Source organism: Etheostoma spectabile, chromosome 20, assembly GCF_008692095.1.
Source record: "Etheostoma spectabile isolate EspeVRDwgs_2016 chromosome 20, UIUC_Espe_1.0, whole genome shotgun sequence".
Classification (NCBI taxonomy): domain Eukaryota; kingdom Metazoa; phylum Chordata; class Actinopteri; order Perciformes; family Percidae; genus Etheostoma; species Etheostoma spectabile.
In genome coordinates, this window is record NC_045752.1 from 18,648,354 (window position 1) to 18,663,721 (window position 15,368).

Below are 15,368 nucleotides of genomic sequence, written 5' to 3' on the forward strand. Positions count from 1 at the left end.
TTCTTGTTGACGTTCGAAGTATTGTCAAACAAGATGGAGGCTATTACGCCCCTCCCTCCACCTCATCCCGTACCCACCCCCAAATCCTTCTCATCGGTTATTGCCTGTATGTCATGTTTGGTGGTGCAGGTTGCCGCAGTTAGTTTTTGTTGCCGTTTGTAGACCCTGGGGTGTCTACAGAGACCGTGTTTTTTTTTTTTGTACAGTGTGTTCTGGGGACAGGCAGCTAGCGGATAGAGAGGAGATGTTTGTTGTGTGCGACAACACATGTAGTAGCCTAATGTGACATCGCTTAGAGCAGTGATTCCTGAAGTGAGGGGGGGTTGCAAGTTGATTTCCAGAAATAAAACAAAAATTTAAAAACAATTAGAAATAGCATATGTTAGCCACAATTTTAACACAAGATAAAACTAGTGGCTACATTTAAAATAAAACCAAGCAAATAAATAAAAAGGGAACAGCTCTTTTGATTTTCACGCCTATAGTGATATATATATATATATATATATATAAAATGTTATATAATGTTTACATACGTTTATAGTGGGGGGGTCGCTCGTCACTTGCACCGTTACTTTGGGGGTCGTGGGCTGAAAGTTTTGGGAACCCCTGGCCTGGAGCACCTTTAAGATTGTGAGCCAGGGCGTTTGTGCTGCATTCATGTTGCGTCGGAATAATCTGATAATGAGTTTCCGACTGGGGATATTCACAGAGACAGGACATGGCGTAGCGGCGGGCTCCATTCTCCGATTGCCCTTTGAGTATTTCGTTTTTATTTATTTTTTTGGGCTGATCTAAAGGTATAGCTATCTACCCCTTAAAGCAATGATTCATTGATGGATCAGTCATAACAAAAAATTGTTCAACCCCACAGAAGATCTCAGATCTTAACCTTTCCAAAGATACCAACTCAATTTGGGGTAAATATGTATAAAATAATGCATAAGATATATTTCTGTACACTGTGATATCAGAGATGACACGGTTTTCTCCGCCAACAAGCCCTGTGCTGTCGCCCCCTCCATCGCTTTGTGCCGACGGCCAAATCAGCACTGTTGCATCTTTCAAAATAGCACAGCGGGAAGAGAACAGCTAAAATGGAGCGTGCAGGAACTCTATAATCTGTTATGGGGCTGAAGGGGAGTGATATCAGTGTTTCAACTATCTTATCTGGGCGTGAGATACACATCTTGTAAATATATTCTCTCACTCGCTCTCTCTCTCTCTCTCCCCTTCACCCGGCACCCTCTCAATCTCTTTGCGATGGATAGTGATTATTATTGCTCTAGCCGAGCCAACACGTACACACTTGCCGACCTCACTCCGAAACAAAAGGGAAGACAATCAATGCACACACACACAGACAGATAGAGGTTGTAAGGTGGGCAGCTGATAACCTGCAGTTACAAGGTTAATGTTCAGCAGTACACATGCTCCATGTCAAGCAGGAACATTAGTGTTCCGCCGCCTCGCACTTCATCATGTGCTGAGGACAGGACTACACATCATTAAATTCATGAACGAACACAGGCAAACAAAATATGTGTCATAAAAAGACAAGATTCCCTCAGCCAGTCAATCTCGTTTCCACAGAGAACACTATGCCAGAAAGCACATTTCACGTCATTTTCTGGACAAAAAAACAGAATTGATGAAAAATGTAGCAATGTACGGTTTTGTATTTTTTTTTTTTTTACGGCACTAATTTAGCTACTTGCATTCTGACATGTAATAGTTGAAGTTGAAGTTATTGTATGAAGCGAAAAAAGGCGAAAAGCTGCATTTTACGTGACTGACCACGAGAGAAAACTCCCTGCCTCATAATCATGCACATTACATTCTTATTTAAAACTACAAACAAGAAACTATAAATAAAAAAAATTTATGAAAACATGAATGTGGGTATAGAATTTAAAAGCTAAGACGATTTAAAGTCATTTTCCGTGAACCGTGCTTAACATTCAACAACTAACCTGGTTTTGCCTATGGTGTTTTATGTGTATTTGATGACCCTTTAAAGTATCAATATTGGGATTTGCATAACATCAAACTAATACGTTTGTAGAATGCATTGGATGATTGTATTTTCAGATCTGCCCCAGAAAGCGGCGCTCACCTCATGGTGCGAAGGTCCCAGCCTCGTATGGCCGTGTCATTGGCTGTGGCGAGCTGGCTGCAGCTGTGGTGGGGGCTCCACTTGCCCGAGGTGAACTTGAGCTGCCCTTTGCCCTCCAGGGTGGCAGTGTTGGAGACCTGCAGAGGACAGCAACACCTTCATTACCATCTCTGAGCAGGGACGTGTATTCCATTCAAATATCTGTGACAGGTTCAGCTGCTACGGTGCGCACAATCAACATAATAAGGCATTATTAGAAGTAATTTTCTCTGCAGGCCACACTCAAGACTACAATCGTTCTGTATGACTTTGTAGTAATATTTTTGGGCATTACTGGCACACCGACTGCCTGCAGATTTACACCATGCTGAAAAAGGTACAATCTTACTGTAATAACTTCAACCTCTTTGCAATAAATGTCTCTCTCAAGACGTAATTTTGGTCTAATTCAGTCTTAGTTTTAAGACTCAATACTAATTTGAAACTAGACTAATAAATATATCAAATATTAATTCATCAAATGATGTGCAATGTGAAAGGAGGTTTTTGTCCAGTTACCCAACTGTACTTCCACTCTTCAAGACAGCTTTTTAATATCTTTTAGTTAATGCTGTCAGTTAAACGCGTTATTAACGCGGGACTTAGTGTTGCGTTTTGGGTCTTGCTCTGTAAGCTTGTGTTACGTTAAATCTGATCTCAAATTGCCAGAACTTCCTCCACAGCGCTGCAGAGGAAGATCTGTTGGTCCACACAGCATTCTGGGATGGGAGAAAAACGTGCTCTGATTAATTGGCATTTCTTTAAACCAATCACAATCGTTAAGAGAGCTAAGTGCCAGACGGAGCGACGGTGCCGCTGCAAAATAGTCTCAGGAAGGAAGTTGTTTTAGTCGTGCAACAGAAAACCCAGATTGAACAGGTAGTCTAGCTAGCTGTCTGGATTAACCCAGCAGAGATCTGAGGACCAGGTAACCATAGTCCTCAGAAATGGACCGGCGTTTACAACGCCAACATAAAGGAAGCGGACATCCTAAAATTTCCTCTGGGATGAATAAAGTATCTATCTATCTATCTATCTATCTATCAATCATAAAATACCCTTCTGCCATCTAGTGTTTCTCCTTTTTGTCGTTTACAGGAAACAACATTAAAAAGGTTGTTCTTAAAAGTTATTACTAGTGCTGTCAGTTAAACGTCTTATTAACGCCGTTAACGCAAACCTATTTTAATGGCGTCAATTGCAACAACTAGTTACGCCGGCCAAAGAGTAGTTACGTTACGTTTTGAGTGGATGGCGAGTGTGACACGCTGTAATGGACGCCAATAAGATTCTGAACGGAAAGTTGACTTTTTAAAAGTTGCCAAATGTTCCGTTGACGAGACCAAAGTGATCTGTGTGTTTGGTCGTTGTGAACTGAGCGATCATCGCAGCACGGCCAGTCTGAAATACACCTGATGGCCAAGCACACAGCTGATGAGAATTACACCCCCCCCCCAAAGTATTTTTTCACCCTTTTATTGATGGACAGTGTTACACTGTGTGAGACATTATTTGCTCCAAGTGACAATGTTACATGTGAAATTGAACACTACAGTATGTTATATGCCAATGTTGTTTTCAATAAAAAAACATTTGCACAAAGCGAGCCGATCCACTTTTCCATGTTGATAAGAGCATTAAAATGAGGAAAAAAAATAATTATGGGACTAAAAGAAGTCTAGGGACATTTAAAATAGGTAATCAGAAACTGCCTTTAAATGAGTCATCAGGACTTCCATGCGGTTATGGTGTCACAATATATATATATATATATATATATATATATATATAAAAATATATAAACTGTATATCTGCTACAGTAATGGTACAGTCATTCACCAGCTGCAATGATGGGGCAAAGACTCAGAGCACAAATGCTGACCAATCAGAGCAGACTGGGCTTTTTTTTTAAAGAAAAAAAGCCTCCCTGACCCCCCCACCCACCTGTCTCCTCTGTAACCTGCTGCTCAGTCAGCAGGCCTATTGACCCCTTGCTGTCCTTGGTCCCATAGCAGGGATCTATACACTAGATCACTCAGCTCAGAGTTACTTATGGATCAGCTGTCGAGTCGAAGATGAGCCCTTAGGGGATTTAAGACGGATGAGTGTTAAAAGCTGAATCAAACTGGCTTGTTTAGGCTGGTTGAAAATCATTTCAAGTTATTGTAATTTCTTAGGTGATTCAATAGAAAAAAAAAACAAAAAAACATTTAACTGACAAAACGTCACAGGGATCTGGAAATGGGAGCCGTTTAGCTGAAAGGCAGTCGGGTTAAATTGCAACATTTAAGGCTTTTTAAACAAGACGACATGCTTGTCACTGGATATTTATCAAACCTGCTTCGTATGTTTCACAGAGCAACAAAGAAGGTGAAATTAATCAAAGTCAAAACACTTCCAGGACTTTGAATTATAAAGCATATCACTTCATCAGCCTACTTTAAAATGGAATCCAATTAATTCAGCAGGCTTGCTTTGGAAATGGTTATCTTTCCCTTAAACTATGATGCATCTAACAATTCTAAAAAGCAGCATCACACTGCTTCATTTCCCCCTGCTCTCTGACTATCTGCAGGTTTTTATCCTCATCTTTCCTTCTCCCATTTCTCTCCCTCTCCCTCTCCCTCTCCCCCTCCCCCGTCTCTGCCTGTTGGAGCAGGGATCATCGATCGCCCCGTCACCGCACAGCTCTCTGGTACACACTCATTATTTCAGCTAGAGAGGACAGAGGGAGAGAGAGACAGGCCGACAGAGCAGCAGGGAGGGAGGGAGGGAGGGAGGGAGGAAGACTGAGAAAGAAAAGCAGATAGAATGAAAAGGATAAAACAAAGAGGGTAAAAGAAGAAAACAAAGGAAACTAGTGAAAAGAAAGGAGCTGAAGAGAGGTGGCAAAAGAAGAGGGGCAGATGAAAAGTGGAAGTGAAGTGGTCTTCATGCAAACGTCCATACCTTTCCCATGGATTTGCATGATTAAATCAGTGCCTTCTTATTTCTTCCATTTTTTTTTTATGTCGGGTTATGATTACTGAGCATACCAATGTTCACCATCATCAAACATACTGCAACTTATTTGATTAAAGGCATTGAAATGAATGTTAAAACACCTTTACATTTCTGATATGCTTGTTTCTTGCATATCCTGCATTCCTTGGAAGCGTTGGCTGTGTGTCCGCAGCAATTTACAGTGAAAGGTGTTAGTATGACGCAATTGAAATGCTTGCTGGATAGTAGAACCGAGTCTTTAACCCCCTACTTTGACATCTTTCTGATGTCAGAATTTGGGGGAGGGGGGCAACCCTAAGCAGAAGAAGCAGTTGGACTGAACCGTCTCACCAAGTTGGTCAAAAAAGTGCCTCGGAACACACCAAAAGGGACGAGACGTTATACGTCTCCATAACAGCAGGCATTCAGAACAGCTATATACACAGGTCTGACACTTTGTTTCAAGCGTAGCATACTTCAGCTTACAGCATTCCAAAATGTAATCAAGCAGATGAATGAGGTTAGGACATCAGTGTATAAAGTAAGGTCAGATGAAGACTGTGACAAAATAACAACAATGGTGGAACGTTTTGTTGAGAAACTAATAAATACAACGGTGAGTTTAGTGTGTATTTCTGACTTTCTCTTGACAGGACAACAGCTTTGTAAACTCCATGATCCGTGGGAAGCTCGGAGTAGGACTCTTCCTCTGTGCGGTTAACCAAGTGGTGCAACAGCAAAGCCTGAGAGCCGTGCATCCCACACTCCCAGCTTTATTAAAGCACTAACCAAATTAGGGGCCCTAACAAGGCAGCACACACAACACTAGGGGACGCATTCATTTAGGACGCAAGCGGCACTAATGCAAAGCTATCTGTCAAATCGCCATGCATTGATGCTTTCTCTAGTTTTTGGAAGAAAGAACGTGTGTGTGTGTGCGCGCGCATGTGTGTGTGTGTGTGCGCGCATGTGTTTGTGTGCGTGTGTGAGCAGATGTGCAGGACAAGGTGTGTGGGTGTGCTGTGAGCCGGGGAAGATGTTCTTACTCAATTTCACCAGCGATTCTAATTGATGAGCCATCCACATGCAGCCACACAAATGCACGCACGCACGCATGCACAAAGGCGTCACGTGGGTCTGGTTTGACCGCGCGCATGCACGCACACACGCACACACACACACACACACAAATCTAGGCCAGGCCCAGGAGAGAGAGAAACACACATCCACTGCAGCTGGACACGGCTTGAGATGAACACATCACCCTCTGACAGATAACGGGAACGAGAGAGAAGAGAGTGGGATGAAAGGAGGGAGGGAGAGAGGGAAGGAGATTAGCATTCTCATCAGCACTGGAGGAATTTGTCTTGGCTGCCAAGCTGTTTCTCCTCTTTTCATTCCCTTTCTCCTCATCAAGCCCACTCTTTCCTCATATCTCCCCCTTTCTCCCTTCTAATCTCCATCTTTCCAATCAGTCGGGTCCTCTATGGCACCCCGTTTCTCCATCCGCCCTTTCTCATTATACCACTTTCTCCCTATTACTTTGCACCTCTTCTGCTCCCTTGGTACAGGCTTTAATAGCTGAGCAGGGGATAGAATCAGCAACCGCCACGCCTCCATGGTCCTACTCGACCTCACAGTGGGGTCAGGACAGGGACGCAGAGCCAGCGCACACCGCAACCACACACACACACACACACACACACACAACACACAACAACACACACACACACACCCACACCAACAACACACACACACACACACACACACACACACACACACACACACACACACACACACACACACACAGTGGAGCTATTTATCCTCATGGGTTTTTAAAGCTTTGTAATATAGCAGCACCGCCATACTTAGCCTGTCAGACAGGATGACATGTTCCGCTGTAAATGTTGTAAATTTGTGGTTGGTAATGTTTTCTGTGGAACTGAACAATGCAATGTTTGCTCTGACAAAAAAACAACAACAAAAAAACACAAACTGGCATGATTATCGCTCAATGATAAAGGCTAATCACAGCGCATAGGCACTCTGGACAAAGACAGTTGGTGTCTGTAAAGATTAGGTATTTGATGATAGGGGTTGCAGCAAATAAACACAGACTGCAGTTAAAGTTACACAAACAAGAGTGTTAAAGATGCATATAGCACATGTGTAGCCCAAAGGGAAAGGTCTGTGTGCATGTAGTAATAGCTTAAACACATTGTAAAGCGCTTAGAAAACCTTTCCTGACTCCAATTTGCTAACAGAGCTGGAAAATGTAAACGCTCAACACAGAGAGAACAACGCTAGCTTGAATCTAATATTATAATACACAAGGCACAGTTGGAACAAATGATGCTCTTAGGCCATGTTTCGAAGGAACAGAAATTAAAATGGCGGACTTTTTTTTTGTCATCCTGGGACATGATGAACCTTTCCACAATTTGGTAATCCCGCTGCGTATGTCTCCAACTGCCTGGCAGTAATGTCAATACAATGGACAGCTCCAACTGGTCATCAATTGAAACCATTGCACTTTCTGTAAAACGGGGACAATGTTAAATGACCCAAAATAAAAGCCATCATTGGGATTTGAACCTTGACTGATGTGAATGAATAATCAATAATCAATGAATGGAGAACATCAGCAACAGACACACATAGACAGAGTGAGAGAAACGCACTTATCCAAACTTTGACTACAGATTGTTCAAAATGGTCAGCTTACTGAGACACGCGCACACGCACGCGCACGCGCACACACACACGCACACACACACACACTCTCTGTTACTTCTTTCTCAGACAAATGCACACCTGACACACACCATTATCTCGAGCCTTTAAATACATAATGGGCATTTTAATTGCAAAGCCGGCGGGTTGGAGACAGGGAATTTACAGTGAAGAGCCTCTTTACCTTGCATTAGGAAGGACACAACTACAAGCGAACTGACTAAAAGTACTTACACATCGGTTACATAGTGATCCATTTATTTTTTGTCTTTTAAAAGGCCATTATTGTGCATTTCTGCATCATAGGAATAAAGACAGGACTGAGCACTAATGCAGTGAAAAATGTGCTCAGATCTCTGACAACCACTTGTGTTTGTCCCTTTCTTGTTTCCTGTTTTCTTTCCACTCCACTACATTTCAGAGGGACATATTCTTCATTTTACTTCACTACATTTATTTGACACACAGATTTACTGCTCAGATGAAGATTTTACATAAAACACATCTGAAACAACAAAATGATGCCGCAATAATATTCATCGCATCTGAAGAATTGAAAATCAGGCTAATTAGCCTAATGACTGATACAAAAAAAAAAAGAAAAAAAGACTGCTGTGTTTATAACACAATGTTGACAGGACATAACAAGACAGAGTCGCGTTTTCTTATTTAATCAATATTTAGAACGTAGCCCAGGTTAGCAGACTCGGCAGGAAACTGGCAGGTTGATTTACCGATCCATAGCCACACGGCATCACCGTCCACCATCGATCCCACAAAGCTAACTAGTATTTGTAAAACAGGCTAAACATTTTGCGGAGCTGACAAAGAGGTAACAGGAGAAAAACTATCGAAACTAGAGCTGTTCAAAACCTGTATCGGAAAAGCCTCCGATGCCGCCTAAACTGCTGCTATCTGTATTGTAAGGTACTGGAGTTTATGCACGATAGGATACCACGTGATTTAGCCCAGAAGAAAATCTACTTTGAAGTATTTTATTTAGGTTGTTTCGTTATGACTCACTGTCAAACTGCATGATAAAAGAAAGTTCTATGACATTCATTCTGTCTCAGTCTGTTGTTGTTCATGCTTTACAAAGAGTTTAACCCGAGCCAGGCCGTACAACAATGATAGCAATTATATCCCATCCCTACAGGGATAGTAGCATACAGCTGTTAAAACATGATCAAGTATTTGACACACTGGTATATGATCAGTACTCTGTATCGGCCAATGGACAAGTTCAGGTTCATCGGAATCAGGAAGCAAAACATGGTATCAGACCATCTCTAATTAAGGCAACATTATATATAAGGCACACAAAGTAGTCCAAAGTGTGTTACATAAAACAATAAAGAGCAATTGAAAACATTTACCAACATTCATTCACAACACTATTACTATCACAGTGGGAGAGACCTGAACAGAACAATATTAAAGTGGCCGTATCTTACAAACCTGCCCAGATGCTGTATGTGTGTGTGTGTGTGTTTGTGTGTTTGTGTGTGTGTGTGTGTGTGTGTGTGTGTGTGTGTGTGTGTGTGGAGAGAGACAGAATGAGTAGTGACACTCTGTTGTCGCAGAGAGAGGATGTGTGCGCTGATAACACACCAATACGATTGGTGGTTATCAAATAATGAGTTAGCTATTTGTGATAATGTGTTGTTTCTGTTCTGTCTGTGGCATACACAGTATTATGTATTGTGTGTGGTGTGTGTGTGTGTGTGTGTGTGTGTGTGTTTGTGTGTGTGTGTGTGTGGTGTGTGTGTGGTGTGGTGTTGTGTGGGTGTGTGTGTGGTGTGGTGTTTTACTTGGCCTGTGGAGCTCTCCTGCAGGTCCCAGAGTAGTGCGTGGTTACAGCCAATGAAATCACACGCTTGCCATCCCCATGGGCTCCCACAGCACGCTGTAATACACCAAGACACACGTACAAGTCACAGGCAATTAGAATACAGATGTTGGTCATCCATGCATACAGGCTCATCCAGAAATACTGCAGACTTTGGGAATGGAGGTTGTTGGTCAGATTTCACATGCCTGACCTTCCTCCACCTCGGCGCTGTGGAACACGTTCTCGCTAGTCCACGCAGCCTTCAGGGATGGGAGAAACACTGCTCTGATTATTGTTAGGGCATTTTAGGCCTTCATTTTCAAAGGACAGTTGAAGACATGAAAGGGGAGAGAGAGAGAGAGCGAGAGAGAGGGGGAATGACTTGCAGCAAAGGGCCACAGGGCGGAGTCGAACCTGCAGCTGCTGCATCAAGGAGGTAACCTCTATATATGGGCGCCTGCTCTACCAGGTGAGCTACCCAGGCGCCCCAATTTCTTTAAAACCAATCACAATCGTCTTGGGCGGAGCTACGCAACGGAGCAATCCCGGACGTGGAACGTCGCGGACATAGACTAGATTTCACACGACAGCTAAATACAGAATATTGTACAATAACACAGCTAAACTGGTTTTAAGTATCTGCATGCATTTCCAGATCATGTCTAGGAATGAATGCATGCATGTATCCAGCGCTTACAGTGTCAAAAAAGGAAATTCCAAAATTGTTACACATTGTTCGGGTTAAATGTTGTGACTGGCATTCTGATATTTTTCTTATTGCGATTAAATTCCTTTAAAAAAAAAAATAATAATATTAGGGCTGGGCACAATAGCTTTTAAGATAGGATAAGAAAAGATGAACCTTCATTAATCCCCAGAGAGAAATCCAGGTGTCATAGAAGCAACAGCATGAAAACAAACTGAAACATACAAGAGATACAGGTAAAAGTACAGAACTAAACCAAGATAATCAGAATAAAAATAAAAGTACAAATAAAAATAAAGACAAAGTAAAACACTGAGCAGCTCCACTGAATCCCTGAATGAGCGAAAATATGTACAGTTTGGCTATAAATAGTCTATGTTTTTCCATCTATCTCTCTCTAAGATAAGATACAATTTTACATAAGAAGACATGCACAAGAATATGAATGAATATATAAATGAATGAATATGAGTCCCTGTGCGAGTGCGCCAATGTCAATGCAGGATTCAGTAGTTAAAAGGTCCACAGTAAAAATACCCACTGGGAAATGTTATGATATCCAGCAGCCCAGCTTAACTTTATTGTAGCGGGAATGGAAGAAGACAACATGGCAATGTAAAAAAATAATAATAAATCTTGTATTCTTTACTTTCACGTCATGCGATTTATTTTTCCTTATGGATATCTAAGGCCTGTAATACGAATCAAGATCAGCATGGCCAGGATTTCTTTTAGTTCCCCGGCTTCACTAACCCTAACAACCGCTGGTTAACAACTAGTTCAATCAACCCAGGCTTTCCCAATATATATTTTACATCAAAAGAGCAAACTATAATTCTACATAAATTTGAAGATCACAGACACGGTTTTAGCCTACAAAATGGCAAAACGCAATACAGTCACTGCTTCCTAAAAAAGCTGATTATGAGTGAATCCCAACGCTCATCAATATCCCTTCCCCATCAGTCAGGCACCAGATCTGACCATAGTTACACTTGAGCTTTCCATAAACTGTTGTTGCTTTAGCCTATTATTTCAGTTGTTACCCTGGCAGTGGGAAGCGATCTGAGAGAAAATTAAAAATATAAAAACATAATTTAAATGTGTGCATTGGCAACACATTGCTCAAGAACACAACCTATACAAAATCCCGTAGGCTAAACTCACTCAGCCAACATTTGAGTTTTTTTTTTAACCAGACTTCATTTAAATAATCAGTACTTTTATCATCGTAAAACACAAATAGCCTAAATGTAATTCCCTCTGCTTAAAATATATATCTTTCATAAATCAACCCATCGGGGAATGTTAAAAGGGTTGTTGGTCTCTAAATGTTTTAACATTTATGAGCAGATCTCTCTGTCTCTGCTTTATAGCATATCAAGCAAGACTTTCTGTCGTCAGTGTAGGTTCGTGAAGCCTGCTATGTGTTTTTCAAATTTTTGGAAATATTTGGTTCTTCATATTTTGGGACACGTACATAGGAAATGTAATTCTGTTTCGATATCCTGGTGGCAATATGCACAGACACGTTCCTCTCTTTTAAATGTCGACCTCTTTCAATTTCCAGCTCATGGTCACAGACTCTGTATTTTGTTAAAATTGATATTCCTTTTGGATTTTTTGTTTTCTCTCTCTCTCTCTCTCTCTCTCTCTCTGTCTCTTTCTCTGTCTCTCTCGCTCTCACTTTCTGCACCAAGCTCCAGAGCTGATCTGCCGCCGTTATCAATTGAGTATTTAATTGGTTGTATGATTTTCTCTTTTCTGTATAATGTATAAATTAATAAATAAAAACCTTGATTAAAAAGGTCTGTGTGTGTCTGTTTGTGTGTGTGTGTGTGTGTGTGTGTGCGTGCGTGCTCACGGTAATGAATGAACGTGGGGCTCCATGGCTCCATGTGTTACTAGAATCAATTGATTCTTGGTTTTGGTCTTTCTATGCTATTAAATGTTGAAAATGATTAAAGAAGACTAACAGTGTACAGCCACACTAGCAGTACTCACTGAGCTAAATGCTAATGTCGACATGCTAACAATGACAATTTTATTTGCTTACAGTTTATCCTGGTTTAGCACAGCTAGCCTGCCTCGGTCCTGTATGTTCTGTTCATAAAACATATAGAAAGGACAATTTGTTGTTTGACAGGGAGTTACGAGCTGAACTACTGTCCTGGGTGCAGTGACTGTGTGTGGCTTCCCCAAGTCTTGTCGTGAGAGTGAGGCCGCCAGTAACCAAAGGCGAAACCCGTGCTCGCTGTCTGTAGTGATACCTGTACAATACTCAGACACGGTGCACACTGGTACTGGAATTTTTTCATATTGATCCTCCCATCACTTTCGGAAAAAAAGCTAAATTTATTTACCAATATGTTTAACTATTCGTTTAAATTCATCGCTGTGGTAGGCAAAATATTTTTGTTGTTGTTGGACAAAAATTCTATACTAACCATTCAGCGTATTGTAATTTAAGTGGTCTGAGAGAAAATCTAGCCAATGACAGGTGTCGTTGGCCAATTACAGACTTAGACTTACTTCTCTTTACTAATCCTTTTGGGTTGACTCCCGCAAGGAAATAGAAATTTCCAGCAGCAGTTTTCAGCAAGAAGAATACAGAATAGAGAGAAAAAGAAAAAGACAATATAAAGATAACAATAATAACAGTAATAACAACAACAACCACCACCACCTTTGGGTACAGAAAGACATTTCAGAAAGAGGGAGGTTATTTTAGCATTAATATGAGTTGCCCCATCCTGCCTATGGTCCCCCAGTGGCTAGAAATGGCAATAGGTGTAAACAAAGGTCTATATAAAGAGACTTCAGATACAGTATTAGGGACCACTAAGGTCTTATAAAAGGACTTCCCGATACCAGTATTAGGGACCACTAGGCCTATATAAAAGAGACTTCAGATACAGTATTAGGGACCACTAAGGTCTATATAAAGAACTTCAGATACAGTATTAGGGGACCACTAGGTTCTATATAAAAGAACTTCAGATACAGTATTAGGGACACTAAGGTCTATATAAAGAACTTCAGATACTGTAGAGGACCACTAAGGTCTATATAAAGAGACTTCAGATCAGTATAGGGACCACTAAGGTCTATATAAGAACACTTCAGATACTGTATTAGGGACCACTAAGGTCTATATAAAGACTTCAGATACAGTATTAGGGACCACTAAGGTCTATAAAAAGAGACTTCAGATCGTATTAGGGGACCACTAAGGCTATATAAAAGAGACTTCAGAACAGTATTAGGGACCACTAAGGTCTATATAAAAGAGACTTCAGATACAGTATTAGGGACCACTAAGGTCTATATAAAGAGACTTCAGATACAGTATTAGGGACCACTAAGGTCTATATAAAAGACACTTCAGATACGTATTAGGGACCACTAAGGTCTATATAAAAGAGACTTCAGATACAGTATTAGGGACCACTAAGGTCTATATAAAACACTTCCGATACAGTATTAGGGGACCACTAAGGTCTATATAAAAGAGACTTCAGATACAGTATTAGGGATCACTAAGGTCTATATAAAGAGACTTCAGATACAGTATGGGGAACACTAAGGTCTATATAAAAGACTTTAGATACAGTTTAGGGGACCACCAAGGTCTATATAAAAGAGACTTCAGATAACAGGATTAGGGAACCACTAAGGGTCTAATAAAGAGACTTCAGATACAGTATTAGGGACCACTAAGGTCTATATAAAAGAGACTTCAGATACAGTATTAGGGGCCACTAAGACCTATATAAAAGCATCCAAAGAGCACCATGTCATAGGTGTAAAAGTTATATGGAGCTCAGTTAACCTGCAGCAGCTATTTAATATTTGCTAAAGAAAGTGACAATAGCATACAACGAAGTTCTGCACGTTTAGTACTTATTGACAAATCCAGCAGCCCAATTCTGTCAATCTAGTGTTCAAACACAGCAGTGGGATACAGGGTTGCCTCAGCGGTGTTAAAGAAGTGGAAGCTTTTCCTGCATACTTGGCTTTGATTCCTCCCTGCATACTACTTTCTGCAGAGTATTGATTCCTCACTGCATGCTTCTTAGAGCTGTGATCCTCCAGTGCGCTCTCCCTGAAATATGTGTTCTGTGCCTAAGCCATAGGGACCTAACCAGACCTGACATACCGGAGCCCAACCTGTTGCTTTATACTTCCCTTGTTCACTTGGATTCTTTTGTCGTTCTTCTTAGTTTGGATAGCAGCTCTGCAATGTAGGCAGAGACACAACTACAAGAGGACAAAACCCAAGTGAGAAAGCAGTGCTTTTAACTCCTGTCCTGTCGACTTTAAAAGCAATATGCCAGTGCAGTCAGAGACCCGGCAATAAGCTAAACATAACCTTGTCCTGGAAAAGCTGCTACATGCTTGTTAAGGATTTGATTTAGTGTGGTTTCCTAGCTCAAGAAGAAGAAAAAAAATATGTGTCTAATCTGGGTTAAAGGATGTGAAATGTCACAGAGGTGCCGCCGTGGTCTGGCTGGAGGTTTGGATGTCTGAGCCTATCACAGCTCTTAAGCTGCTGTCATTAGAGGTTTACGAAATGATGCCATCTATTTAAGGAGTTCATCTATTAGACAACTCCCGTTTCTTGGACTCATTTGTCAACCTGAAGCAGCAGCAACAGCGCCAGTGTTTGAGACAGAGTGTGTCTTATAGAAAGAGAGTGTTCGCCAGAGATAAAAGAAATGACAGAGCAAGGGAGGGAAGACAAAGTTAAAGTTTGCTTTTGGATTTAATCCAAGTTTCAAATATGCATAGTCCAATTAGAAAAAGGTGGAGCAGGGAGATGGAGAGGGAGGGGATGAGATGAGGAAAGGAGCCAGAGGAGGGAGAGAGGAAGGGTGTTTATAAGGTCCATAACTCCATAACTGCTGAGGGGGAGCTTTTACTGCCCTCCTGAGGAGCATGCATGTTTTTTTTTTTTTGAG

At 41.3% G+C, this 15,368-nt stretch overlaps 1 protein-coding gene across 1 annotated transcript in view; it reads right to left on the reverse strand.

The window, feature by feature from the left end:
* The window catches only part of eipr1 (EARP complex and GARP complex interacting protein 1), a 53,425-nt gene that overhangs the window by 21,155 nt on the left and 16,902 nt on the right, over positions 1–15,368 (reverse strand). The window contains 4 exon segments of the mRNA XM_032500143.1: positions 2,117–2,253; positions 9,682–9,728; positions 9,731–9,760; positions 9,763–9,776. Of these exon segments, the coding sequence (XP_032356034.1) occupies positions 2,117–2,253; positions 9,682–9,728; positions 9,731–9,760; positions 9,763–9,776 (228 nt within the window).